The following is a 27,643-nucleotide window of genomic DNA, read 5'->3' on the forward strand; positions in this document are numbered from 1 at the left end:
TGATTATAGTTTGTTGTTGTTGTTGCTGTTGTTTTGTTTTGTTTTGTTTTCTGTCATTACAAACTAAATATTTAGGGTGAACCGTAAACTGCATTAGAGAATTAATTTTGTTTATTTTATTAATTCTGTTAATTCATGTTTTCTTCACTCTACATATATAGCGCCCTAAATAATAAAAAAAAAAAACAGAGCCATTATGGATTTAGCCGCTATTTCGTTTCCATAGAGAACTTTACTTCCGGGATCTTCAGGAAGTTATGCTGTACGTCATTACGCAATTTCCTGCGCACACACCGGCAAAATGGCTCCGACGGGATACTTATCCTTTGCAGTGGTTGTTTTAACGACTATTATAGGGTTTTATTCAGAATTTGGGGATTGTAATAATGGCAGAAGGGTGAGTGAGTGTTTAATAAAATATACTGTGGATTAAATCGATATATATTTTACAAAATAAACCGGATATTTATTAGTGAAATTGGGGATGTCAGTCTGTGCTAGTCGGCTAACGTTAGCCGTTTAACGTCTTTATTTATGTTATACTGAAATTCTGCATTTTTAAAGGAAAAAATAACTTCCACTATGTTTCTAAATGTAAAGTAACATATTCTTCTAATGCCTATTTTATTTAATTAATATAACATTATAGATAATCTCTTTAATATGGATGTGACGTTTGTGTCTCATTACATGAATCAGTTAATCTGGTCACGTGATCAAATTATACTGTACTATTAAATATTAATATCACTTTACACATTATGTAAGAAATAAAATACGTGGTTACCACGTGAAAGTTTATTATATTCCTATAATAACGTGTCCTAACGTGTTTTATTGCTCTTATACCACAGTATACCACTTTTTATCCATTTATAGTTACATTTAATGTTAATGAATGTCCAGGAAATAAGTCAGTTCCTGTTCTCACTTACGTTATAGCAGCTGTAACCAGCCTCTCTTTTTTCTCTCTCTTGCAAAAAAAAAAAAAAGCGCAGATTGTCACGTTATAGAGAAACCGCAAAAAAAGCGTTATCAGTGATTATTCTTTAATCAGTTTATGTGGATCATCATTCGTCTGGTCGCTGTGAATGAGTTGTTACTATAGAAACGATGATGTGCTGATTTGGTGTTGAATGTGTGCAGGGGTCTGATGGCGTGGAGTCGGACCTCGCCGGATTCTCTGTGCCGCTGGAGCACTCGTTCGAAGTGGGTGAGTTTAGGCTTGAGCTCACAATCAGAGAGAAAAATCAGAGTTTGAGGATTCTGGGTAAATATTATCACATCTGGTGGGAGAAAGTAAAAAAATAAATAAAAATAAACAAGCACTAGGTGATCTCTGATCTCTTTACGAGGGTTATTATTGGGTGAAATCATGACAGGGATGAAAAATGACAAGGATGATAAAGATAATAAGAAGGATAAGAGAAACTCCCAGTGCATGAGGTTGCCACATCCTCAAGTCGAGTCAAGTCCAGTGGCTTTTATCGTCATTTCAACCACACAGTTCCTCCAGGACCATGGTGCTACATAAAAGAAACACAGAACTATAAGAGACTACATACTTTTTACATAAAGTGCACGTGCAGACGTGTAAACAGCACAAGACAGTACAATGACTACCAGAAGATAAGATAAAGATAAGATAAAGATAAACTTTAATGATCCCACGGTGGGGAAATTCACTTATCACAGCAGCTCACAGACAGTTAAAGTGCAGGAAGAAAGAAAAGGAAGGAAGAAAGAAACGTTAAAACTATAACTATATATACACCCTTAGGAATAATAAAAGAAATAAAATTATATAAAATGTATAAAATATTGCGTATCTGAACATCACAGTAATGCGGTGTTGTAAGAAATAAAATTACGTAAAATTATAAAATATTGCACATCTGAGCATCACAGTAATGCGGTGTTGTAAAACAGGACAGTAAGATACACTGCAGCTCCGACTAGTACACAGTTCTTGTAAGAAAGGGAATCAGTAGTGCAAAAGAGTAACAATATAAGTTGCTGTAAATGTAAACATAAGGAGTAGCAGCTGAGTAGAGAGTAGAACGTTACAGTGTGATGCATAAATGATTTAATAACGTTCACACACACACACACACACACTGTGGTATTGATGTAATTTGTTTTTATTGTTTATGGGGTTTTTTTTGTCTTCTCAGACGACGTGCCCAGGTTTCGGACTCGTGGCACGATCCAGCTGAAGGCCGGGAGAGAGAACAGCGTGGCTCTGTCTCAGATGGAGCTCTCGGAGAAGGACAGGAGTTTACTCAAGGTCAGAGACAAGGTCACAACGAGGAGTGGAGCGATACGACAAAAATATCATATCACGATTTTCCAGAGCTTTCCTGCAATGCACGATATTTCCCAACAATACGTACTGGGAAAGAAAAAAAAAAAAACAAAAACGTGTAAAAAAAAAAAAAAAAAAAAAAAAAAAAAGTGTATGACTTTTCTTTTTGTCATGTCTTATTTGAAAACATAATGTGTGTGTGTGTGTGTGTGTGTGTGTGTGTGAGATCAGGACGTAGCGGCTGTAGACGGTCTGTACAGGATCCGAGTTCCTCGTGCGTCTCTGCAGTCAGACAGACAGTCAGACGGCCACCTGAGTGCCTTCGTCAGAGCCGTAAGTCTGAAGAGTTTTTATAATCATCTACTGCAGCGTGCAAAAGTTTGTGCCCCTAAAATAATGAATATTATTTTATTTACTTGCTTAGTTGTTGTTGTTGTTGTTGTTGTTATTATTATAATTATTATTATTATTTTTGCGTATAAAATTATATCCATATAAAATTTTGTTTGTTTTTTTATTTATTATTTTTCTTTTTTCTTCAGGCTTTCTGCCTTAAAGTTTGGAAATTTATTTTAATATATTTTCTTTCTTTTTGTTCCTTAAATTCCTAAATTTTTTATTTTATTTTATTTTATTTTATTCCCCTCCCCTCCGGGTTTTAAATGTTCCACACTTTTTACTGATTATTTCTTATTTTCTCTTTCTATAATAACGTCCAGCTGAGTGCAAAAGTTTGTAACCCTTAACTATAATGTTTTTTTTTATTTATTACAAACTTATCATCATTTATTTGTTTTTAATTAATTAATTTGTTAAAGAACTTTTTCAGGTCTCTTGCTGTTTATTTTATGTGACTCTTTTCTTTCCTCTCCAGTTTTTTCTCCACTCTTTCGCTCCGTCTCTTCCTTTTCTGAATTCCGCTTATCCCAGTCGTTAAACATTCTCCTGAAACTCTCTGATATATTTGTATCTGTGTAAAAGTTCAGCACTGACTCACGGAGGCGTTGAATCAATTCTCCGTTTCCTCCTTCAGTGCTCTCTGGTGGAGTCGCACCTGAGTGATGTCATCACGCTGCACACCGACGTCAGCGGCTCCATCATCGGCGTCTCCATAGTGACGGTCCCCGGGGCGTGTCGGGGAGCCGAGGTCGAGGACGACGTGGACCTGGAAACGTTCAACACCACCATCAGCGTCATGGCGCCGGTCAACGCACCAGCGTGAGGAAACACACACACACACACACACACACACACACACACTACACATGCCTCGTTTTAATACACACAGTTCTGTGCAAAAGTCTTAGGCACATGTGCAAAGAAAAGCTGTAGAGCAAAGACGCCTTCAAAAATAATGAAACTAAATGTTTCTACATTTAAAAACTCCTGTAAAGAGCAGTAAAGAGTAATAAATGAAATAAAGTCAGTATTTAATGTGACGATCCTTCGCTTTAAATAAATAAAGCAGTATCTGAGGTGCAGTGTGTGCAGTTTTATAAGGAAATGAGCTGGAAGTGTTACTGAGCATCTTGCAGAAGCAGCCACAGTTCTTCTGGAGACTTTGACTGTCGACTCGCTTCTTATTTCTGCAGCGAAACCCAGCAGCCTTCATTATGTTTTTATCTGAAAAGTGTCTCTTATGGAATCTGCTGCTTTCTTTACTGACATACAAACATTTTTCTGTAACATTTCATTTTGTGCTGGAAAACTAATGTTTGGAATCTAAAATGTTTTTGTACTGAATCAATAATGTAGAAGTCAGAAAATAAACATCTATAACAAAGTTTGTACTAAACAAAATAGGGTGCCAAGACTTTTGCACAGTACTGTGTGTATACACACACACACACACACACACACACACATATACTTTATAGTTTCAGACTAAAATCCCAGAAATACTCCAGGAATATTTAAATATATAAAATACACACCTCTACATGGAAATTTTGGATTTGACCTGCATTGCACTGATTGGTCGCTCACTAGAGCTGGACGATATGACACTATAATATCGATATCATGATAAATGATACCACAATATACTTTTTTAAAATATCGTGATATCAGGATCAGTACCACTAAAAAACAGTGGATCGGACATCAGAGCAAAGAAACAGATTTGTTCTGATCCTAAACAAATAAATGGAATTGGATTTGGAAAATAAAAATCAGAACTGGAAATGTTTTCATATTGATTGATAATACAATATTTATGCTTTATCCTATTCTTTTTTTGTTTTGTGCAAGTTGTGTTTTTTAGCTACGTATTTTTCCTGTTTTTTTTGTTTAAGGAAATTATTTTAAAACTCCAGTTTTTAAAGAAAATCATTTGCAGATGGAAATCAAAATCGATACTCAAGGTTTCAGTCTCAGTATCGGAAAAGATAAAAGTGTCATCATGTCATCTCTAAATTTTTAACTTTTTTTTTTTTTATAAAGTTTTCTGCTATTTAAATTTAATATATTAAGAAGGTTTTTTTCTTTATTTTCAGCAATAAATAAAGGATTATTTTAATTTTAGTATTGAACACGACTGTTTTGCTGGAAAGTTTTTGTTAGCAAACCGATATATCGTGTATTGTAGAAATGGCTTGAAATATCGTGATGTGATATTTTTGTCATATCGTCCCACTCCTACTGTTTACTCTGAAATCATTTCTGAGTTAAATCTAGATGTTTTTTTTTTCCTCCATAAGTGATTAATAACATCCGAGTGGTGAATGTGTTTCCGTCCTCCAGCCCTGAGACGGCTCTGTTTATCGAAAGGATGGAGCAGGAACAGGACAAGAAAGGAAAACCGCAGGAGCAGAAATCCTTCTTCGCGAAATACGTGAGTGTTTGGATCTGAAGACGTGTGTAGATTGCGTGATGAGTCGACGACGTCCTCGCAAAGCCTCAGTATTCATCGTATTTAGAGCTGCTTTTTTTCTATCGCAGCGTAACGAGCGGCGAAGCGATCGCGGGACAAACCGAGATGATCGGCGAGCGTTATAATTTATTCTGTCGTTATTCACACGCGGATAAACGGTTACCAAAACACTACTACAGATACAAGACATCGTAACTGCTAGCTGACCGCTAGCCTCTTCCCCGCATCTCGATCGTGGATGTAGTACTTCCTGTTCACGCAGGATCGTGATTCTGATTGGCTGGAGAGTAGGGGTGGGGGGAAACACTGGTTTTTATATGATGTACTGTGTGTGACATTGCTTTCTTGAAAGATTCTCCATCGAGTATTTAAAAAAAGAAACAGTTCTCGAAAGACTTTGTAACTCTTTTTTAAATTTTTTTTTATTTCGCTCAATTCTGGAAGCCGCAAAGCTACAAGTAGCGTAAATGTTCAAAATCTGAGAGAGGGAAAAAAAATGTCATCGGAAAAGACGAGTAGTAAAAAATATTAGTGATTACGTTATTTTTTTAAAAAGCTGAATTTTGGGAACACTTTGAGGTTTGAGTTTTTTGACGGAGAGGAAAGAATAGCTTGACGAGACGTTTGCAGTTTGCGAGAAGATTAAACCCACTCGGAGGAAAATCTCTTGTGGAGAACCGGAGAACCCCAGAGCAGGTGCTCGTGTTGGACAGAAAAAGATGACTGAGTCTGTCGCAGCGTTTCTGCGTAGGACGATCCGACGCTCTACAGACGAATCGAGAATCATTTAAGAGCCGAATCGTCATCGTGTGAATCAGAATCGAATCAGGTGAAGATTCGCAGCGCTGCTGGAGAAACTCGTCTCAGCGTCTCACTGACCCTCGAGCTCCTGAACACCGAGTCAGTGATGATTCTAGAAATGTTCTCTTTCTATAACGTCACGCTTTAACATCGACACGGAGCTCGCGCTAAAATCACAAAATGCTGCTTTTTCAAGTTTTTCACGCTGGTCAGTAACTCTGTGTTTTCTAGATTTTTGTTTGTTTGTTTGTTTGTTTGTTTGTTTAAGACAACTGAACTAGATGTGTGTGTGGATGGTTAAGTGTGTAAGTGTGTAACATCTACTGTGCTAATTTTCAACATTCCCAAACTCTGTGTGTGTGTGTGTGTGTGTGTGTGTGTGTGTGTTGACTCTGTGCTGGTGTGTGTGTGTGTGTGTGTGTGTGTGTGTGTTGACTCTGTGCTGGTGTGTGTGTGTGTGTTGACTCTGTGCCTGTGTGTGTGTGTGTGTGTGTGTGTGTGTGTGTGTGTGTGTGTGTGTGTGTGTGTTGACTCTGTGCTGGTGTGTGTGTGTTGACTCTGTGCTGGTGTGTGTGTGTGTGTGTGTGTGTGTGTGTTGACTCTGTGCGTGTGTGTGTGTGTGTTGACTCTGTGCTGGTGTGTGTGTGTTGACTCTGTGCTGGTGTGTGTGTGTGTGTGTGTGTGTTGACTCTGTGCTGGTGTGTGTGTGTGTGTGTGTGTGTGTGTGTGTGTGTGTGTGTGTTGACTCTGTGCTGGTGTGTGTGTGTGTGTGTGTGTGTTGACTCTGTGCTGGTGTGTGTGTGTGTTGACTCTGTGCTGGTGTGTGTATGTGTGTGTGTGTGTGTTGCAGTGGTATTTGATTTTGGGAGGCGCAGTGTTCCTCATGGCCACCAGTTCAGCGCAGCCCCCAGCAGGGGGCGCCAGAGAGCAGAGCTGATTCACACGACCAAGTACCGAAGTCCCTCACACACTCTGTCCGCTGTGTTCAGGGCAAAAAGTCTGAGTGCACTTTAGAAACAACAAGAGCTGATTTTATCTCATCAGTTAGGAGAAAAACATCTATTTTTCAAGGTGCAGTATGTAATAAATCTGTAATAAACGCACAGATTCACGGAGAACAAAGACAACTCGGGAATATTTTCCCTGCAGACGATCTCACTGGAGTCTTTACTTCAGGATTCTGTTTATATTTTTCCAGATTATTCCGGGCCAGAAATTAGCTCCGCCCACCGGTCAGAACAGAGTCCCGAGTTACCTTAAAAGGCGACGCAGAAGAATCTCCACCTCTTTTAGGGACGTCTTTATCTACATTAAGCAGAATCTAAACAATATAGCAATTTAAGATTTTTTTAATTTTTATTACAATAATATTCATTATTTAAGAATACCTCGAAATTAAATGCTAATTGTTATAATATATCAACTTTACACTTTATTCAAGAGTACGTAGAGATTAATTAGTGACTTCATTAATAATAATAATAATAATAATAATAAAGTTTATTTATAGAGCACGTATCAGTTCAGTAGTAACAATAAAATAAAATTATAAATACCAAAGCAGAGGAAGTACTTCTAATAAAAAAGATATTCATAAAAAATGTTTTATAATGTTTTAAAAATCCATGTTTTTATTATTCAGTCAGTAAATAGCAGATGAAATAAGATCAGTTCTTGGTAGTGGACTCAGAATTTTTTAACCTGATTCTGTGTGTGTGTGTGTGTGTGTGTGTGTGTTTCGTCTCATTCTGCCGTCATTTTAATGTTCACACTCTTTAAGCGTTTGTCCACCAAACACAGCGGCTCAGCAAGAAATGCGAACCCAGAATCCTGCTTGCGTGTGTGTGTGTGTGTGTCCATCACTTAACTCTTCTCGTGAAAATAAGATCGGTTTCTGTGGTTTCGTTTAGCTCCGCCCACACGTCCCGGCTCCGCCCACACGGTACCTGAGTGAGACAGTGAACCAAATTCAGCACGGCTCACTGGTGCTGGAGATGGTGACAGTGTGGGGGATTGTGGGTGATTTGCTGAGCCACAGTGTCCAGTGGAAAAGCGCTCTGTGTGTGTGTGTGTGTGTGTGTGTGTGTGTGTGTGTGTGTGTGTGTGTGTGTGTGTGTGTGTTATGATTAACTAAGCAGCACACTGACCAGAGTGAAATGATGGATCTGGAAATCAGCGATCGCTCACACTCGCGTCTCTAATCAAACACCTCGAGCACCAGAACTGTTCCTGAGACTGAACGACTCCCTGATTGACTCCCTGATTGACTCCCTGATTGACTCCCTGATTGACTCCCCGAACGACTCTCTGATTAGCGCTCTGACCAACTCATTGAATGACTCTCTGATTGACTCTCTGTTCGACTCACTAAATGACTCTCTGAACGACTCTCTGAACGACTCTCTGAACGACTCTGTGATTGACACTGTTCAACTCTCTGATTGACTCTCTGAATGACTCTCTGAACGACTCTCTGAACTTCTTTCACCTCACTCACCTCCGTTATTCACCTTCAGTCCCATCACCACAGTGTCTTTTAATAATGTGTATAATAAATACTTTAGGAGGGTTTTTGGAGAAAGAGATATAAACATTTCACCATCTTTACACCAGAAAAAATACTTATTTCTGATTCAGGTGTCTGTTATTTCTCAGACATATATATATATATATATATATATATTGCTTCATGTGCCATGACCATGAGAGCTATTATAAATACGTGTTCATGCTCGACCTGCATTTTCACGTCATCGGAAGCGAGACGTAACCATAGCGACAGTCATATAACGACAGCATGTTGATTATATGGGGGCGGGGCTACACATTTAGCTGTGTAATGCTAACAATGTCCATTGTGATCCATTACACTGTTGGATGATGGGGATGAAACTGAAGGTGTCACGCAAAGAAACTACACCTGATTAATCAAATCTCGTGCGAAATCGCTGCGCTAATCGACGATGTTTTAATAATTAACGAATCTTGAATCTTTTTCTCTCAGTAAAGACGTCAGATCAGACAGAAGCGTTAATTCCGTCTGTGTCTCTTTTCTTTCTCCTCGTTAGTGGATGTACATCGTCCCTCTCGTCCTCTTCCTGATGATGTCCGGAGCGCAAGATCAGTCTGGAGGCGGAGCTAGCGGCGGTGCAGCCAGTGGCGGTGGGCGATGATTCCCATGGCAACAGGGACTGCTGTTCTGCTGCTATTGGTTTATAAATTGTACATAATAACTTAAGAAATGTTAAATTAACGTAACGCAGAATTCACATGCTAATAAACTAAGAACATCATGTTGGAGGAGTTTAACACACTTTGTTTTTACTACTGATTCATTGAATAAAATGTGCTGAAATGATCCGAGTGTGCTAATTGTGTGTAGACGAAGTGCTAGTGCTCTGTTCTCGAGACACTGATTAATAACATCGTTAGCTAATTAACAAATTACTGCTAACATACTAGAGAAAATCCAGCGTACTCTTTCAATCCCACAATGCACTGCAATAAGTCGTGTACAAACACTGGGCTTCATTTATTGATCTTTCAGTAAAGTCGTGTAAATGTTTTTCGAACTAAAAATCCCCACCAGCTTTAAGAAAGTGTCGCAGATTTTCTTCGTACTTACTTGCGTACATTTATATTTAGCCACTCCCACAAAACTCCATAAAAGGCAAAGCTCACCGAAAGCTGAAAACGGCGACTTGGTTAGTGATCGTTTTTATGCCTCTGTCACTGGGTACTGCAGCTGATCCAATCAGAGTCAAGGTCACAGCAAGGTCAAATGTCTGAAATAGCTTTTTTCCTGTTTGTCATACAGCGACGTTGCGTACACGTTCATGTTCAGGAACTCGAAGCCCATTTTCTGGTCCATCCGTCTGTCTCGGTCCATCTGGAGGAAATTCTTGTTAGTGCAGTATCTTAAATATAAGCGGTTAATTGTAGGATTAGTAAGGACTTATCCCCGCTACCACAGGGTTATAGTTTGGCATTGATGTGAACATGGTCAGGGTTTATTTTAAGGGTATTTCAGGCAAACAAATTAGTAACAAGGAGAACTAGACTCGTTGGCGTCGGAGGCATCTCCATCAACACCCTCGGTGTCGAGTTAATCTTGTTCTTTGGCTTCATGACATTTAAAATTTCCATGGAAGCATTTTGATTAAATTACACCACAAAGAGTAATAGCAATGCCTACATTTACCGAGGAAAAAAAAAGAAACCGACACGAACATGTGAGTCGGCTCTCGGCGTTCACCTGAAAGAGAATTTTGGAAAATAAATATATCTTTATTCAGCTGGGCTGTTCGTTTGTTGTGTGTGTGTGTGTGTGTGTGTGTGTGTGTAGCTTGGACAGAGTGTGTAACTCAGACTCAGGACTCCACACCAAAGAGCTCTTCCCAGAAAAAGCCGCAGGGGGTTTGGCTCAGCATCGAACCCGTTAAACCCTTCTTCCCTCCCCGACACGGTGCCGCTTTTGGTTCATGGAAACAACTGGTGTTTCTTTTTGATAAACAGCTCCGGTTTAAAAGCGAAACGTTACGTAATCAGAAGTGGGATTTTACTAATGCGGTGTTCAAAAATTGAATCTTCATGGTTTTATAAATAATATTTGGTTTTCAACATCATTTGTAGCCTTCAAAACTGAAGACGCAGCACACAGACATCGTCACTGATAACTATTATCTCACACACGATACGTGTATTTATTATTTTTTAGCTCTTTACTGAGTTAATGAGTGTCTCCTGTGCGGAAAGGTGTGGAGTGTAAGATTGTTGAGTCTATTGCTAGAATGTGTATTAATTTCATTTCAAGTTAGAAATTGTATCATTTGGCAGGTAATTTTTCTGGTTTCATAAATGAGAAGTTTTCATAAATATATTAGATTAAGTCACATATGTATATTCGCTCCACAAAGCTGGACGTGAGAAGAAAAAAGAAAGAAAAAGAAATCCTGTTTGGAGATTCAGTAATGGTGGAGGAAGAGTCTCTGGTCTGATGAGACCAAATTAAACTTCTTGGCCTTGTCCAAAGTGCTTGACAAGAACTGAACACTGCTCACCTTCCTGAGAACAGCATGCACACTGTGAAGCATGGTGGTGGTAGCATCGTGTTGAGATTTGCTAAATTTGGCCTCTTGATTGCTTCTCCGGCTAATCCCCTCTTCACCTGGTGGATGATCTCCTCTAGGCAGAGTCGTGGATTTTATTTTTAAACCCTGATTGACTTGATTTACTTTTCTAGAACTTTGTCCTGGATTTGTTTTGATCGCTTCTTGGTCTTCGTGATGCTGTTTGTTTAGGTACGTTAGATACTCTAACAAACTCCAGGTTCTTCCAGGAACAGAGATGTATTTATAATTATAAATGATCATGTGACACTTTAATCACACACAGGACAACTCCGTTTACAGATTGATTTAGGGGTTTCACAGCAACGGGGGGTGAATACTTACGCAATCATGACATTTATTTTTTTTTATTTGTAAATAATTTTGCAGCCGTTACCATGTCTTCAGTCTTCTGAGTTATTTCGTGTAGATTCATGACGCAGAATCCCAGTTAACTTCATTTCAGTTCCAGGTTGTAACCCTACAAATTATGATAAAGTTCAAGGGGGGTGAAAACTTATGCAAGGGGCTGTAGATTGTCCGTGAAATGCATCTAGTCGATCAATTTGTGATATTTAATGCAGTTTTAGTTTACCTCAGTGTAGACATGCGCTTGGCATGAGTGCTAAACTGGTAGCTATAGGCTTCCGCTGCTCGTTAGCCACATTAGCGTCCAGTGCAAAACTAAACACGGTTATATTTCAGGTGAGGACATCGTGTACCTTTTATTTTAGTCCCGTGCCTTTTGAGTGACTTGTTGTTTTTTTGTTTTTTTTAAGGGACATGGCAGGATTAAATGTAATGTATACACCCCTACACACACACACACACACTGCAACTACCCCCCCCTCCCTTTTTTTTTTTTTTGCTTGAGGGAATAAGAGAGAGGTGGTGATGTGTGTGAAGCAGATCAGACCTTCGCTCGCAGAACCATCATCATGTCCATCAACACCAACGGAGTCATGCCTGAGCTGAAGAAAGCAGGTAAGCCGTCTATCTCTCTCTCTCTCTCTCTCTGTGTGTCTCTCTCTCTATCTCTCTCGTTTATTATCTGTAACTCTCTTCCTCCTCCTCTTCTTCATGGCTTAGGAATTACAGCAACAGACACACACATTTTTAGTTTCATATTACACAGGTGATATTCCTATCATTTGACTCGAACAAGGTGAAATAAAAATGTTTAAAAATCATCAAGATGATTCTTGAGAGATCTCTGAGAGATTCCTGAGGCAGAACTTTGGAGCTCTGTTTCCATCAAAATAATTCTTACTGATCGTCACTGAGGCGAATATGAAGATACTTTGGTTATTTTAGATGAAATACTCTGATTTTATCACCAAAAAAATCACAATAAATGGTCTGAATCGATGGGTATAGAACTCTCTTCCCCTTTGGAGGGTGTGTGATAATAATCACATCATCACATCATTAAATGTTGTGTAGCAGAGCATTAGTTATTATTATTATTATTATTATTATTATTATTATTATTATTCAACCTGTAAAACTGAAATTCAAAAAAACCTTTAGCATCTTAAACACTGAAATGTGCTGCATGTTGCTATCTATCTTTATTCTGTGATAATTGTTTTAAAAAAAAAAAAATAGCTAAACGTAGAATTGAAAAAATACATTTTAAATATAGACTTTTCCCAACACTAATGAATATATTTTGTTAAGCTCTAATATTTTGGACTAACCATAATTATTATATATATATTATATATTCAGTTCATAGAAATCTTTTTTTTCTCCTTATTACATAATCCTGAAGTTGCGCTAAATGATGAAATGAACAAAGCTAGTTATTTAATTTCAGATTTTTTTTCTGACACATTTTTTTTCCCCATGAATGAACCATTCAATAAATTAAAACGAACTGCATGATGTTTTTAAATCACATTTTTATATTGGATATGAATTTAAATAAAAAAAAAATAACTAAACAGTCACAGAAGCAGCATATGACTGTGTCAACAAATCCAGAAAGTAACAAAATGCTAATTAGAAACACTCCCAACTCTACATGCTCCGCCCCCTTCTCCCTGGTGAACCAGGATTTGCATACTGAAACGTGATTGGTTGTTATATTTTATGACGCAGTAACTCTGGCCCGTCATGTGTTTAGCTTTAGAGTCAGATGAGAGTAACAATTCTCACACTTTCACTAGCCTCCACAGTCAAATTAAAGAGATAATAAAGAATTTAATCATTAAAAATATGTGTATGGTTTATTCTAATGAATCGCTTTAAATCCAAATCGTGATAAAATGTTGCTTATTCAGAATTTTCTGATTTTCTGATCATGAAGCTTGCTTAAGGTAAAGGTGCGTTACGTAAGATTTGTCAAAACGTGTCAAAATTCGGTCTCTAAATGTTCAACAGCTGGAGTTAAATAAGATTTATAAGATTTAGAAAATAAGATTTTTATTTTACTCCTTGAGCCCCGCCCCTATTTTCACCCATACACAAAGCTCCGCCCCCAGATGAACAGTGGTTCAGCAAGAGTCAGCATTAGGATTGACATGACATCACTTTCAAAAGTGCTCAGACTTTCAGCTGATTGAAAGCCGAGTTCTTTATAAACACTTTATAAACACGCAAAATAGTGAGTTATGAAGATGTTCTTGAATGCAGCCGCTGTCCTTTTTCTCTTTAATATAAAAATAAACAGATCTACTTGATTTGTTACGTAAAGCGGACCAGTGGAACATTTCAAAGCTTTGTACAGGAGCAGTAATAAACTCCGTGTGGGAAAAGCGCTGCCAGGGTTCATCCTGGTGTCACTGTGTTTACATGCTGCTTTCAGGAAAATGACAAATCGTTAAAGCACCATTATGAACAAAGCTATTTCTTTCTTTCTGTTGCTGTGTGTAAAACTCCGTCCTGCAGTCGCACGGTGCTGTGACGAGAGAAACAGGATCGGGATCAGGATCAGGATGGAACGTGTGTTTGCTTCACGTTTCTCAATTTCACCTCAAAGTACGATGAAGAGCCGCAGATAGAAACCGTATCCGTGTGGAGAGCTGTCTGCACGGTCCAGCGCTGAACACTGCTGCTGTAATGGTGCTTTAATGAGAGAGAGAGACAGACAGACTGACAGATAGATAAATAATTACATAATTAGATGGACAGACTGATAGAAATATAGACAGACAGACAGATAGTTAACATGTTAGACGTTATTATTTCAGAATGTTCTTCACTCAGAGCTGTATTATTATTATTATTATTATTATTATTATTATTATTATTGTAGTACGCAGTGTTTATGAACTGATTGATGGAGTGAGTGATGTACGGTAATGAACAGTGTTCATAAGAGTGTTATTAGTGTTGATTTTACGACAGCTTTAATGCGCAGCTCGTTGAGATGAGTCTACTGTTTCACTGCTCTCATGTTCTCAGCTCTGCATCTGCCAACCATGCACATCCTTCATCCTGCCAACACGTTCCTGTCATCAGCCATCCTCCCTCCATCTGTCTCTCTCTCGCTCTCTCTCTCTCTCTCTCTTGCTCCGCTGGATCTTCGGTTTCAAATCTCTAACCTCCATTTACGGCCATCTTGGCTCCTCTCCAGCCGAATCCTCTCCTTCAGCGAAAGCTCAGTGTTCTTCCAAATTCGACGAGGTCACGTTTAAAATACTCAGCACGGCTCGGATGAGTCACATCGCTGAAAACACATTCTTGTTTGTGCATCTGTCCATTCGCGTTTTTTTTTCCGTGTCAGATGAACGTCCATCAGAGGGCCGCCTCTCAGCGTGTGGCTCCTCTCCGAGCCTTATAGAGATCATCTCCGTCGCTGAGCATCCACTGTGCTATCACTTCCATCCATCTGACCCTGGAGTAAAACCCTATCCTGGAGCAGGAACCATGCTAAGCAGGAGCTCCGAGGCCAAAACAAACAGACTGGTCTTGTTTGGAGCTTAAGGACGAGGGGAACGCTCTGAGCTCTTGTGACTGGTGGCTAAATCGAGCTGGACTTTTAACTGACAGATTCGTAAACAGAAGTGCAATAAGTCCTGAGAAATGATTCTTAAGTGAAAGTATACAGTGCATTCAGAAAGTATTCAGACCCCTTCATTTTTTCCACCTCAGTCTACATTCCATACGCAATAACGACGAAGCAAAAACCAGATTTGTGATAACATTGCAAACTTATAAAGAAAAAACTGAAATATCACATTAACATAAGTATTCAGACCCTTTCCTATGAGACTTGAAATTTAGCTCAGGTGCAGTCCATTTCTCTGGATCACCTCTGAGATGTTTCTTCAGTTTGATTGGAGTCCACTTGTGGCAAATTCATCTGATTGGACATGATTGGATTTGGAAAGGCATACACCTGTCTAAATGAGGTCTAACAGCTGAAAATGAATATCAGACCAAAAAACCAAGCCATGAGGTCAGAGGAAGTGCCTTCAGAGCTCAGAGACAGGATTGTGTCAAGGCACAGATCTGGAGAAGGCTAAAGAATAACTTCTGCTGCATTGATGATTTCCAAGAGCACAGCAGCCTCCATAAGTCTTAAATGGATGAAGTTTGGAAGAACGAGGACTCTTCCTTGAGATGGTCACACATCCAAACCGAGCAATCAGGGGAGAAGGGTCTTGGTAAGAGAGGTGACCAAGAGCCCCATGGTCCCTCAGGTTGAGCTCCAGAGATCATGTGTGGAGATGGGAGAAACTTCCAGAAGGTCAACCATCACTGCAGCACTCCACAGATCTGGGCTTTATGGCAGAGTGGCCAGTCTGAAGCTTCTCCTCAGTGCACGACTTCTTTTCCACATGATTCATTTATTTTCAAATGTATTTCTTTTCCACATGATTCATTCTTTTCCTCCATCACTATTCATTTTCACACATGATCACGTATTGTTTCCATGACGTCACTTGTGTTACGATTACTCACATCATCACGTGAAAATGTTCGGATTACATGATGACCAGCTCACGTTTCTGACGTTTTTTTCCTTCTCCGTCCTCCCTGTCCTTGATCTTCTCTGAAATCCTGTAAGATGGACATTTTGTACGGAGGGGACACGCTGTCAGCGTCCTCAGCTGACCTTCACGTCCTCCTCCTCCTCCTCCTCCTCCTCCTCCTCTCTCCCTCCTTCATTCCTTCACTCACTAGCCATGCTGATGAAAGAATCCTCTCATCATCCACTATTTGTGGTCAGTTAATGGACGCTCGGATGTCTGTGAGAGCTGGAGCAAGTGTAAAGACATCTGATTACAGATCGAGTTCCTCATCGTCCTCATGACTATGTAGTGTCTGATTTCTGGAGAAGTGATCTTCACATTCATATCACTCGTAGCCCTTCAGTGATCACGATGAATGAAAGCATATGTTTCTATATTGTGTGTGTGTGTGTGTGTTTGTGTGTGTGTGGCTGTTAAGCCACATAAAGGGATGATGAATAAAAAAATTACACACACTGCTTAATTCTGGATTCTGATTGGTCAGAAGGTGTTGATTAATTTTCTGTGACGTAAATCACATTTATATTAATGCGCTCATTCTGAATATGGTATCGTTTCTATAGTAACGACTAAATGTTTGATGTGGTGAAGATTTCCGAAAGTAAGCATCTTCAGGACAGAGGAGTTTACACTTTGCTATTTCTCATTTGTTTGTTTGTTTTTTTTTTGCTTATTAACTTTGAGAGAGAGATAAAAGAGTGGCTGGTGAGGGAGCGACTGTTTATAGCTGCTATAACGTAAGCGAACTTGTTTCGCAGACTTTCCACGAGAACTAGAAACGGACAAAAAGTACGACGTGTCGTTCTTTAATAAATAAAAATCAGAATGCTTGGTAAATCGCTGTGGCGTAAGAGGAATAAAACACTTGGGGACGTGATGTTGTAGGAAAATAATCAACGTTGGTGCGGTAACAGTAACTCCGCTTCATCACACCTCCCTGTTGTTGATGGTTTTCCTATAACAGCACCACACACACAGCGTTTTATTAAGGAATAAATAAGGAATAAAATACTTGTGGTTTGCTGTTATAGGAAAATAATCAACTACGGAGAGTTTTTTGAGTTTTAAAAAGAACATTGAATGAAATTAAAGAGTAAGACTGTAAAATAATAAAAAGAAGCGAGTCGACAGTCAAAGTCTCCAGAAGAACTGTGGCTGCTTCTGCAAGATGCTCAGTAACACTTCCAGCTCATTTCCTTATAAAACTGCACACACTGTACCTCAGATACTGCTTTATTTTAAAGCGAAGGATCGTCACATTAAATACTGACTTTGTTTCATTTATTACTGTTTACTGCTCTTTATAGGATTTTATTAATGTAGAAACATTTAATTTCATTATTTTTGAAGGCGTCTTTGCTCTACAGCTTTTCTTTGCACATGTGCCTAAGACTTTTGCACAGAACTGTTTGTATATATATATATATCTATAAAATGTTTTGTTCATATAGGTTCTGAATTCATATATATATAAAAACAAGACTTCTCTGATTAATAATAATTAAAGAGATGACACAATGACATGATGCAATACTCAGGATGAGCAAAAAAACCATCAATCAGATATCGGGAGGAAAAAAGAATGAATCTGATCTGATCCTTTAATAAATGAAAAAGATGGGAACTGGGTTTGGAAAAGTTTCAAAGAGACCTGACTGTATTTTTTGTTAAGGTTGTTTATACTTTAATACTGATACTGAAACCTTGAGCATCAGCTGATACCCATCTGATATTATCTTCTTTAAAAACTACTAAGCTTTGAATTTTTTTTTTTCATTTAACTAAAGCATTTCACATGTTAAACTCTTTCACACACAAATCCAGTGTAACAGTGTAAATATAATAAATATAATAAAGAATAAACAACTCGATCCTAACAAAAGAAAAACAGTCTCGTAATATGTAAACATTTCCAGTTTCTAAAATAAATTTCTTTTCCAAATTGAATTCCAATCCTCGTCATGTGTAACAGGATCTCTGATATGATCTCTGATACGTTTCCCCTGATATCCGATCCACCGTTTCTCGCCAGGTATCAGACCCGTGCCATCTCTAGTTTATACTTTAGAGATTATTTACTGTGTGAGTGATTGGTGTGTGAAAGCTGTAGTTTTGTCTAAGTCTCTTTTTTTAGCTGTGTATTTTTGTCCTGTATTTTTAAACACTGGAGTTTTAAAAAATAAAGAATTTTAAAAAATCATTTTAAAGCTTGTAGTTTAGGGGAAAAAAAAGGAAGAGAAAAAGGAAACAAAGGAAACAATATCAGATGGATATCGATATCTTCTGATACTCGTGGCTTCAGTATCGGTATCGATATCAGAAAAGAAAAAAAAAAGGTGTATCGTGTCATCTCTAATACTAAATGCATGAATTAAACACGTCTCTCTGATATTCTCTCCACTACAGGAAGAAAAGGATTGAAAGCTGGAGCTCGGGCAGGTAACAACCTCAACCTGGTCATAAAATATTCCGAAAACGAATAAAGAATAAGTACAATAAGTAAATAATAAGTAAATAATAATAATAAGTGCAGCATGGAACAGTGTGAGAGCTGACACTGAGTCCTGTCACACTTCTGCTGTAAAGTCTGTTTAAAAAGCTGATTAATCATTTAATCCCTTATTTACATCATTATGCATACGGTACGCCTCAATTTACCTCCCATGTACATCTAATTTACATAACCACACCCCCATTTATGTAGTTGAGGTGATAAAAAGAAAGTGCAAATAAATAAATAAATAAATAAATATTAGTGAAACTGAGTTTGAAGTGCTTTTTATGAAGCTGTTTAAGATTTAATTCAGGTAGAAACTGACCTTTTGTTTCTTAAATATCACTTACACGCCTTTACGTGAACTCTTTACTGTTTCTAGCTTGAGTTTCCATCCTGAATTAATAAATAATCCTTATTTCATATTTTAAAAAATCCACTAAAACACTGAAAATCCGCTCTGAACACAGCACAGGGTTCTTGTGATGCTTCACAAGAGTAAAACTGGTCACGGGTTCGGAGGATAGCAGCATTCAGTCATTTTTTTGTGTTTGTTTTTCTCGTCTTTGTTACAGACGAACCGCCGCCGTATGAAGCTGATATTCCTGAACCCAGGACCAGAGAGGAGCTGATGAAACGTACGGAAAGATTTCTGACCTTATTTTACACGGATGAGTGATGTATAATTTCCTCGAGACAGTGAGCTGTACAGTACAGTCAGTGTTACTGATTGATCTGAAGCTAATGCTAATGCTTGTACTGTACACTAAACTCATTTAAAGGTAAGAATGCTGCTGTTGCTGGGAGCGGCCATGTTGATTTGATGTCACTTGCTGAACTCGAGGTTGACGAGACCGTCCCGAGTTCCTGAGTAGGAATTTTTGACTTGAGGGGGCGTTTTCTTACGAGCTAATCTGACCTCTAGTCGAATGCAGCATATTATTCGATGCAGTTTTGTAGGATTTAGTGCCAGGAACATTAGCGACACTGATGTTAGCAAAAATGGAGCTTTTTTTAAAAAAAGATTTATTGCTCTTTTACTCTCAGACTGGATTCCTCTGTCTCTGGACGACAGAACGGCTCAGAAGCTGCTCTGGGTCTCGGAGGGCGGGGCTAAAGTGTCCCGGATGTCCGAGCAGCCGTGTCCCGTACTGGACCGACCCGAACGATACGATCACGCTCCTCAGGTCCGTTTTTATTCCTGCTTTCTTTACAAATAATGCTCCTTTCATTTATCACTCAAACACTACTTTCTTTACGTCTTTACTCTTCTTCTCATCTTCTATCCATTTCATTTTATATAATAATTACATTCTTATTTTATTTTAATTATTACCTGTATGATCACTTGACTTTAAGACTTTTATACATAAATATATATAAATATATATAAATATACAGTTGAGGTCGAAAGTTTACATCCCCCTTTCAGAATCTGCAAAATGTTTATTATTTTACCAGAATAAGAGGATCATACAAAATGCATGTTATTGTTTATTTAGTGCTGACCTGAATAAGAGATTTCACATAAAAGATGTTTACATAAAGTCCACAAGAGAAAATAATAGTTGAATTTATAAAAAGTTTACATCCCCTTGACTCTTAATACTGTGTTGTTACCTGAATGATCCACAGCTGTGTTTTTTTGTTTACTGATAGTTGTTCATGAGTCCCTTGTTTGTCCTGAACAGTTAAACTGCCTGCTGTTCTTCAGAAAGCATGAAAGCACACTGATGCTCCAGAAGGAAAAAACATGCATTAAGAGCCGGGGGGTGAAAACTTTTTGAATTTGAAGATCAGGGTAAATTTAACTTATTTTGTCTTCTGGGAAACATGTAACAATCTTCTGTAGCCTCTGAAGGGCAGTACTAAATGAAAAAATACGATATTTAGGCAAAATAAGAAAAATGTACACATCTCCATTCTGTTCAAAAGTTTTCACCCCCCGGCTCTTAATGCATGTTTTTCCTTCTGGAGCATCAGTGAGCGTTTGAACCTTCTGTAATAGTTGTATACGAGTCCCTCAGTTGTCCTCAGTGTGAAAAGATGGATCTCAAAATCATACAGTCATTGTTGGAAAGGGTTCAAATACACAAAAAATGCTGGAAAACCAAAGAATTTGTGGGAGCTGAAGGATTTTTCTGAAGAACAGCAGGCAGTTTAACTGTTCAGGACAAACAAGGGACTCATGAACAACTATCAGTAAACAAAAAAACACAGCTGTGGATCATTCAGGTAACAACACAGTATTAAGAATCAAGGGGATGTAAACTTTTTAACGGTTCATTTTTATAAATTCAACTATTATTTTCTCTTGTGGACTTTATGTAAACATCTTTTATGTGAAATCTCTTATTCAGGTCAGCACTAAATAAACAATAACATGCATTTTGTATCATCCTCTTATTTTGGTAAAATAATAAACATTTTGCGGATTCTGAAAGGGGGATGTAAACTTTTGACCTCAACTGTATGTGAACCAGGATTTTAGCCTTTCACTAAAAGTTCACTTTCACTTTTTAAAAAAAAAACAGGAATATTTACAAGTTCAGCTCAGAATTTATCATAAGTTCCGATCAGTTTTGAGCATAAGTCATTTTATTAACACGTCACTCCAGGTAGAAATAGCGATTTTAGATACGAGTTTTTCAGATTTCTCAATAAATTGCATCTATAGCATGTTTGCTCTTAAACTGAAGCAGCAGAAATGTTAAAAAAAAAACAAAAAAAAAACTTTTTTCAACTTATTTCATTGTTTTTGTCCACTTTCAAACAGCACTTTACCTGAAACATAACTGTATTTTGGAAGAAGCTCCGCCAAATGTGTGTGAATTTATTTGTCATTCTGATATACACGTCAGTTTCCTTTATAAACCACACTAACTACAGCAGAAACACAAAAGCACCTTGTGTATTTTTTAAACGTTTTTTTTCCTTCAAAATCTTTGTTTTAAAAAAAGTCTTTTTCTCCACATTCATAACCAATAAATTGACATTTCTAGATTATCTGCATTCCTGAAATTTTACACGTTCATTCCTGTCCCTAATTTAACTATTATTGAGGAATTTCCCAAAATATTGATAATAGATTAGTGTTTTTACACTGAACCAAAAAATGACATTAAAAACAATTGACAGCGCATGCTGTTTCCTTGAAAAGCAGTTTTTTAAAAAAAAGTTGAAAATGAAAGATTTTAGATTTTAATTTTAACATCCTCCAAAGCATGTATGTTTGGTTTTATTTTTAGTCTGTAAACAAAAGCATATTTAATTAATTGACGCATAAATTAATGTAAAATTTTGGGGGGAAATTTTTTGGAAAAGTTCAATCTGAAAAATAGTTCAGCATTTAAAATTAACATACTATTTAAATATATATATAATTAAGTAATTAATAAACACACCATATGGACTTAAGATATTTATTGGCTATCACAAAAAATATGTTTATTGAACATTATTCTCTTTTTTTTTTAATTAAAACAGAGATGTGGAATGGAATGGAGGGATAGCAGGATGAGAAGAAGAAAAGTTTTCTCTAAATGTTTTGTTTTAGAGAATGATGTCTATAATATATAACTGGTTGAGTTTGTAGCAATTCTGCTTTATTTATTATATGGAACTGTTTTCTCATCTTCTTTATTAAATAAAAAATTGTTCGTAAATGTAGAACAAAAATGTGAAAGTTGTGCGTCCCATAATCTCCATCACGCACGAGAAGCGCTTCTGAGGTTGTTTATGTAATCATTGGGATGAAAAGGAAACGGTATGGAAGAAGAATTGAGAAGCTTTTTTCCCTCCCGTGCAGGTGGTGTGTAAGGAGGGTCTGCTGGGTCGCCGTGGTTACTGGGAGGTGGAGTACGAAGGCTGGGTGGTGATCGGGGTTTTGTACGCCAGCAGCGGGCGTAAAGCCCAAGACGGAGCGTGCGGCCTGGGCGAGAACGAGGCGTCGTGGGGCGTGGGCTGGGGCGGATCTCATTACCAAGCCTGGCACGGCGGAGAGAGCGTGGAGACCCCCGGTAACCGCGGCAACACCATCGGCGTCTACGTGGACCAACCGGCCGGCGTCGTCGCCTTCTACCTGGTGGAGGGAGAGCCGAGAGAGGCGAGACTCCTGCACCGCTACAAAACCTGCTTCAAGGACGAGCTCCTGCCCGGATTCTGGGTGGGACAGAAATCCTCGTGCTGGATCCGCAAGAGAGATTAGTGCGGAAGAGGACGAGGAAGCGGATCACGGATCACGGATCACGGGTCGAGAAGCAACAATGAATAAAATGCGATGATTTATGACAGTTCGAAAGAGTTTCCCCTCATTCCCTCGTGTGTGTTGAATGTTCTGAAGAATTTGTTTTAAGAGCAAAATAAAGTGTGATGTTCCTACCAGGCTCCTGATTCTTCTAAGCTGCTGAATTCTGCACTCTGATTGGTCAGGAGGTGTTGATTAATTCTCTAGAACAGCAGCTCTGACAGTAGTGCAGTACAGTAGTACTGCTAATCACAGCTTTATTTATAATTAATGCGCTCGTTCTAAGTTCTACATCATGGTTTCTATAGTAACGGCTCATTCACGGCGGACGCGGTATGGCGACGTTTATGTATTTAACGTGAATGGAAGGAGTCTCCAGTGTCAGCGCTGATTTTCCCTATAACAGAACATGCTGAAGTGTTTTATTCCTCTTACACCACAGCAACTTTCCAACGAATATGATGTTTTATTAATTAAACGACAACACGTCATACTTTTTATCCGTTTATGGTTACATTTAACGTTATGGAACATCCACAAGTTCACTTGCATTAGAGCAGCTTTAAAACATTCGTTCCCTCACCAGCCTCTCTTTTCTTTCTCTCGCTCTCTCTCGCTCTCTTTTCTTTCTCTCTTTCTCTCTTTTCTTTCTTTCTCTCCCTCTCTCTCTCTCTCTCTCTCTTCTTTCTCTCTCTCTCTCTCTCTCTCTCTTTTCTTTCTCTCTCTCTCTCTCTCTCTCTCTCTCTCGGAGTTAATACACAGAAACCGCAAAAGCGTAAACTCCTCTGTCCTGAAGATGTTGGAAAAAAGTTACAGCTTCACCTCTGACTGTTACAAAGCTCTGACACTGGAGACTCCTTCCATCAATGTTAAAGAAATAAACGTCTCCTTACTGAAAACATCACTTTATTTTTTTTTCCTGTGAATGAGCCGTTACTATAGAAACGATAGCGTTTTAACGATTTACAGATGCAGTACATTGCAGAAAATGACTGGACAACTCCGGACCAATCAGAATCGAGGACACTCGTGCTGTGAACACTGAAGATTGAAGAAATGTCCGTTTTTTTTTTTTTTTTTCAACAACAAATGATCAGTTTTATTCAAAACATTTGTTTAAACACTGAACACATGGTGTGAAATGTGCAAGACTGACGTTAACATCGTCGTATCATCATCATCGTCATCATCATCACTGTCGTCATCAGTCATAACACAGATGTTGCACTACACCGTTATCGTGTTAGCGCAAAAATTCACTTCAAAATCGCAGCATAGTGTCGATTTCTAAAGAACGTAGTGTTTATTAACCTCCACGAGCTCTTTCTGCTCTCCCTCGATATCAGCAGAGATATCAGTGTGTAAATTAGCTTCATACGGCATCAGCTACGGCCACGAACGCACCGCGCGCCGATTCTGTTAGTGTTGCTCACGTACGACAGCTTGAAAGGTCACATGACCAAAAGCAATGCGTGGACAATGAGACTGATCTGCTGACATCTGAAATCTAATTTAGTTTAGCGATTGAACTGCTAACAACGAAGCAAGCAAACATCCAGCTAGCATTACGCTAATGATCTTTTTGTTAAACTGTATTCACGGCTAGCAAGATTAGCATGTGATTTAGCTATCGATCAGAACAGGAACAGGTTAAAAGCAGCCATCGCTGACTGTTCGGTAGTTACCGGCTCTTTCTGATTTTTTTTTTTTAATGATTTTTCCGGAAAAATAACGATTTTCTTATTTCCAGAAGCACAAGTCGTCTCATGCTTACATCTACGAGAGACTAAAGATTTCCATTTTCAACAAATCAGATCTCATCAGATCTCATCAATTCTCGAGATCGATGTCCTCCGCGTTAAGCTTGCTACGTTATGCAAAACATATTCAGGTACGAATTTTATCTCACGTCATCACTCGCGTTCACGTACAGATCGAAAAAAAAATATTAAATGCCAAGTCCGATCCGCATTCCTTATACCCGAGTTCACAAGGACATTTTAATGGGGGGAAAAAAAAAAGAAAAGAAAAAGGTGTCGATATGCAGCACGGCTTTGTTGTGGGCGGAGACTGATATTTAAGCTCCGCCCCCAGACCGTCTATGGTTATGAATATGTATGTTTTTCCCAAAATAAGGAGTGGGACGATATGTCAGAAAATATCACCCTGCGATGCTTGATGATTTAACGATAAAGATATAAGCATGATGTTATATAAAAAAAAAAAAAAAAAAAAAAAAAAAATTATTTTAAAAAAATAGGAAAGGAAAAAAAACTGAAAATAAAATCCAAAATATGGAGTTATTAAACCACCAAAAGATGCATAACGATACTAACAACACTTAGAAGAGTAACGATATAATGGTAATAACGTATCGCAATATCCATATTAAATTATCATATGATCACATCGCCGAGCTCTACGTCATTAACGTTTCCGAAACGCACACTGGAGTGGATTTTAACTCTAAAAACATCCTTGTGAACGCAGCTTTTCTTTTTCTTTTTTTTTTTTGAGAACTCCCCGCTGATCCAGGATCAACTCCTCTCCAAACACACAGCTACATTCAATTACGGCGTACAAAAGGCAAACACTGATCCTAGAACAGCTCGATACAGATCCATAACATCTCGAAACTCAAACTTGGTCTTTCCTACTGCCTTGGGAAGAAGAAGAAGAAAAAAAAAAAGGAAGGTTAGTAAAGATTTTCGTCGCATTAAATGTTGAAATCTGTCTCAGAGTCTAAAAAATAACAGGTTCGGGTCGTATTTACATCCCAGTTCGTTTTCACACACGTCTCGTCTCACGTTATGTCTCTCAGAATTCGTTTCTCACACACACACACACACACACACACACACACACACACACACACACACATCCATCATCAGTGCTTGAGAGAGAAGTCGCCGGTGTTGAGTCGGGGTCGAGGCAGCGCTCCGAACATCTCTGTTCCATCGGTGGCTGCTGGAGCTAAAAGAGCCTTCATGCTGGCGGCGATGTGATCAAGATCCGCACAGCCGACCTGCAACACACACACACACACACACACACACACACACACACACACACACACACACACACGATATAACAAAGCAAGCCTCTGGCTTTCATTCAAGTCTACAGAAAAGCCAAATCCGAATAAGGTTCATGTCAGCCTGTCATTCAAGCCAGCTCATTAGAATATTAGGCCACGCCCATCAGATGGACCTGATCATCAAGTTTTATCGCATTTGTCCTTCAAAGATCCCTGGACGTTTGATACACCCATTAAACATGGCATATTTTAGAATAAACGAGAGAAACTGAAACCTTAGAAGTGCAGAATCTGGACGCTGGTTAAGCTCGACGTCCGTTTGCGCCGCAATTACATCATAGCGGGTCTCATATATCACGCCGGTTTATTCGTAAATCGTTCGTATGCAATCGTTCATTACACAAGAAATTTGGTTTTCTTGAAAATCTTGTAAATTCGGAAAAACTTTCGTATCGTACTCATGCTCCTGAGTGTGTGTAAACTTACACATACGACGACTAACTACCGTAAACCTCAACTTGATCGAATTCAAATCGTATAATCTGCACTTTTATATCTGGAATATATTTTTATGATGTTTACAGCATAAATTTATTTATTGGCATTAATTAAAGAATATAAAAAAAATAAAGAAATCGAGCCAAAACAAATCCATAAATTAAGACAAAAAACTAAAACGAATCATTTATGACGAAAGAAATCACGGCGTATAAACGGAGGACGGGCCGATCTGTCTGCGCAGAGCCGTAAACAAAACACCTCAGCTGATGGATAATTTATTATTATTATTATTATTATTATATAATTAAATCGTTCTATTGGCACAGTAGTGAGTCAAAATATCTTCCACTTCTGTTTTTCAGACTTTACCCTGATTGTTCACTTTGTGCTTCCAGCTGTCTGTGCACTTTACCTTTTATGGAGTTTTGTGGGCGTGGCTACATGCAAATGAGCTGTAACGGCAGCTGTGTCAGCTGTAATGACACTTTACGGCTGATCAACGTACGCACACTAGTATGAAAATCAGCGTTTCTGAAACTTTTATAAAATTGTAAAATGGCTAACGCAAACATTTACACACGACTTTAGTAAAGTACGCTGGGATTTATACACTAAACCCAGGGCTTGAATCTCGGCGCGGGATTGCGGGGATTGCGCATAATTTAAACCATTCCCACGAGTTTAACTTTTATAATGCGAGAAATGTATTTGCTTCATCTCAGATCAAATTACGAAATACATCAACAGACGCGAAAAAAGAAATCACGTGTTCAAACAGTGTGTCTTTATTTTAGAGTTTAATTCCACAAACAGCGCTGCAAACAGCCGGCCGTCTCTGACTGTCGCTGAGCGCTGTAGCGCGTCGGCGCGCTCTCCGTGGCCTGCGTCACACTCGTCTTATTCACACAAGGCCGTGTGACGCGCTCGAATATCCTGAGTCATAATGAGCTGCTTGTGAAGATAGTATCGGCTTCCAAATGATATTATTTTAATCCCGAAATTCAGACATTAAATGCTGTTTTGCTCTTTATAGCGTGTGAGCGGATAGAGCGCGTCTGCCGACTCAACACCGCCGCAACGAAGCTTGTTTGAAGGAGAGCATGGTGTATTTTGTATAAAGGTTTTTTTTTTTTAAAAAAACAAAAACAAAGAAATTGAATATATGAAATTCCCTGATTCTGAAAGGCATTAATATATAGTTTTAATCCAGTTCTTCATGTCAGTTTGGAGGAGGAGAGCATCACAAATTGTGTTATTAAGGTGTTTTGAAAACCACCATACATTAAAATCTGTAAAC

At 38.5% G+C, this 27,643-nt stretch overlaps 3 protein-coding genes across 5 annotated transcripts in view; 2 read left to right on the forward strand and 1 right to left on the reverse strand.

Moving 5' to 3' along the window:
- The first annotated feature begins 236 nt into the window (after positions 1-236).
- emc10 (ER membrane protein complex subunit 10) lies at positions 237-9,336 on the forward strand. 2 transcript variants are annotated; one of them, XM_026916921.3, is made up of 8 exons: positions 237-397; positions 1,147-1,213; positions 2,175-2,287; positions 2,537-2,638; positions 3,339-3,523; positions 5,048-5,138; positions 6,829-6,928; positions 9,047-9,188. In XM_026916921.3, exons 1-7 carry the CDS (start codon positions 302-304, stop codon positions 6,913-6,915), a joined length of 741 nt encoding a protein of 246 aa, XP_026772722.1. In that variant the 5' UTR covers positions 237-301; the 3' UTR covers positions 6,916-6,928; positions 9,047-9,188. The 2 variants fall into 2 exon arrangements, with proteins under 2 accessions (XP_026772722.1, XP_026772721.1); XM_026916920.3 differs by lacking the exon at positions 6,829-6,928 and having other exon boundaries at positions 238-397; positions 9,047-9,336.
- A 2,618-nt stretch (positions 9,337-11,954) lies between these two features.
- On the forward strand, positions 11,955-22,878 carry zgc:195001 (uncharacterized protein LOC567531 homolog). The gene is made up of 5 exons (XM_026917152.3): positions 11,955-12,070; positions 18,475-18,507; positions 19,138-19,200; positions 19,610-19,749; positions 22,371-22,878. Exons 1-5 carry the CDS (start codon positions 12,025-12,027, stop codon positions 22,767-22,769), a joined length of 681 nt encoding a protein of 226 aa, XP_026772953.1. The 5' UTR covers positions 11,955-12,024; the 3' UTR covers positions 22,770-22,878.
- Positions 22,879-24,379: 1,501 nt separating this feature from the next.
- Positions 24,380-27,643, reverse strand: part of akt1s1 (AKT1 substrate 1 (proline-rich)) — a 9,429-nt gene continuing 6,165 nt past the window's right edge. For both annotated transcript variants that reach the window (XM_034310018.2, XM_034310017.2), the window contains exon 6: positions 24,380-25,833. In XM_034310018.2, the coding sequence (XP_034165909.1) occupies positions 25,696-25,833 (138 nt within the window). In that variant the 3' untranslated portion in view covers positions 24,380-25,695. The remainder of the gene's footprint in view (positions 25,834-27,643) is intronic.

Source organism: Pangasianodon hypophthalmus, chromosome 13 (genome assembly GCF_027358585.1).
Source record: "Pangasianodon hypophthalmus isolate fPanHyp1 chromosome 13, fPanHyp1.pri, whole genome shotgun sequence".
Classification (NCBI taxonomy): domain Eukaryota; kingdom Metazoa; phylum Chordata; class Actinopteri; order Siluriformes; family Pangasiidae; genus Pangasianodon; species Pangasianodon hypophthalmus.

Coding starts and splice junctions, on each gene's coding strand:
- zgc:195001 (XM_026917152.3), top strand. CDS start 12,025: ATGTCCATCAACACCAACGGAGTCATGCCTGAGCTGAAGAAAGCAG. Junction 12,071..18,474: donor GCCTGAGCTGAAGAAAGCAG/GTAAGCCGTCTA, acceptor TCTCCACTACAG/GAAGAAAAGGATTGAAAGCT. Junction 19,750..22,370: donor GATACGATCACGCTCCTCAG/GTCCGTTTTTAT, acceptor CCTCCCGTGCAG/GTGGTGTGTAAGGAGGGTCT.
- emc10 (XM_026916920.3), top strand. CDS start 302: ATGGCTCCGACGGGATACTTATCCTTTGCAGTGGTTGTTTTAACGACT. Junction 1,214..2,174: donor GGAGCACTCGTTCGAAGTGG/GTGAGTTTAGGC, acceptor TTGTCTTCTCAG/ACGACGTGCCCAGGTTTCGG. Junction 2,639..3,338: donor TGAGTGCCTTCGTCAGAGCC/GTAAGTCTGAAG, acceptor TTCCTCCTTCAG/TGCTCTCTGGTGGAGTCGCA.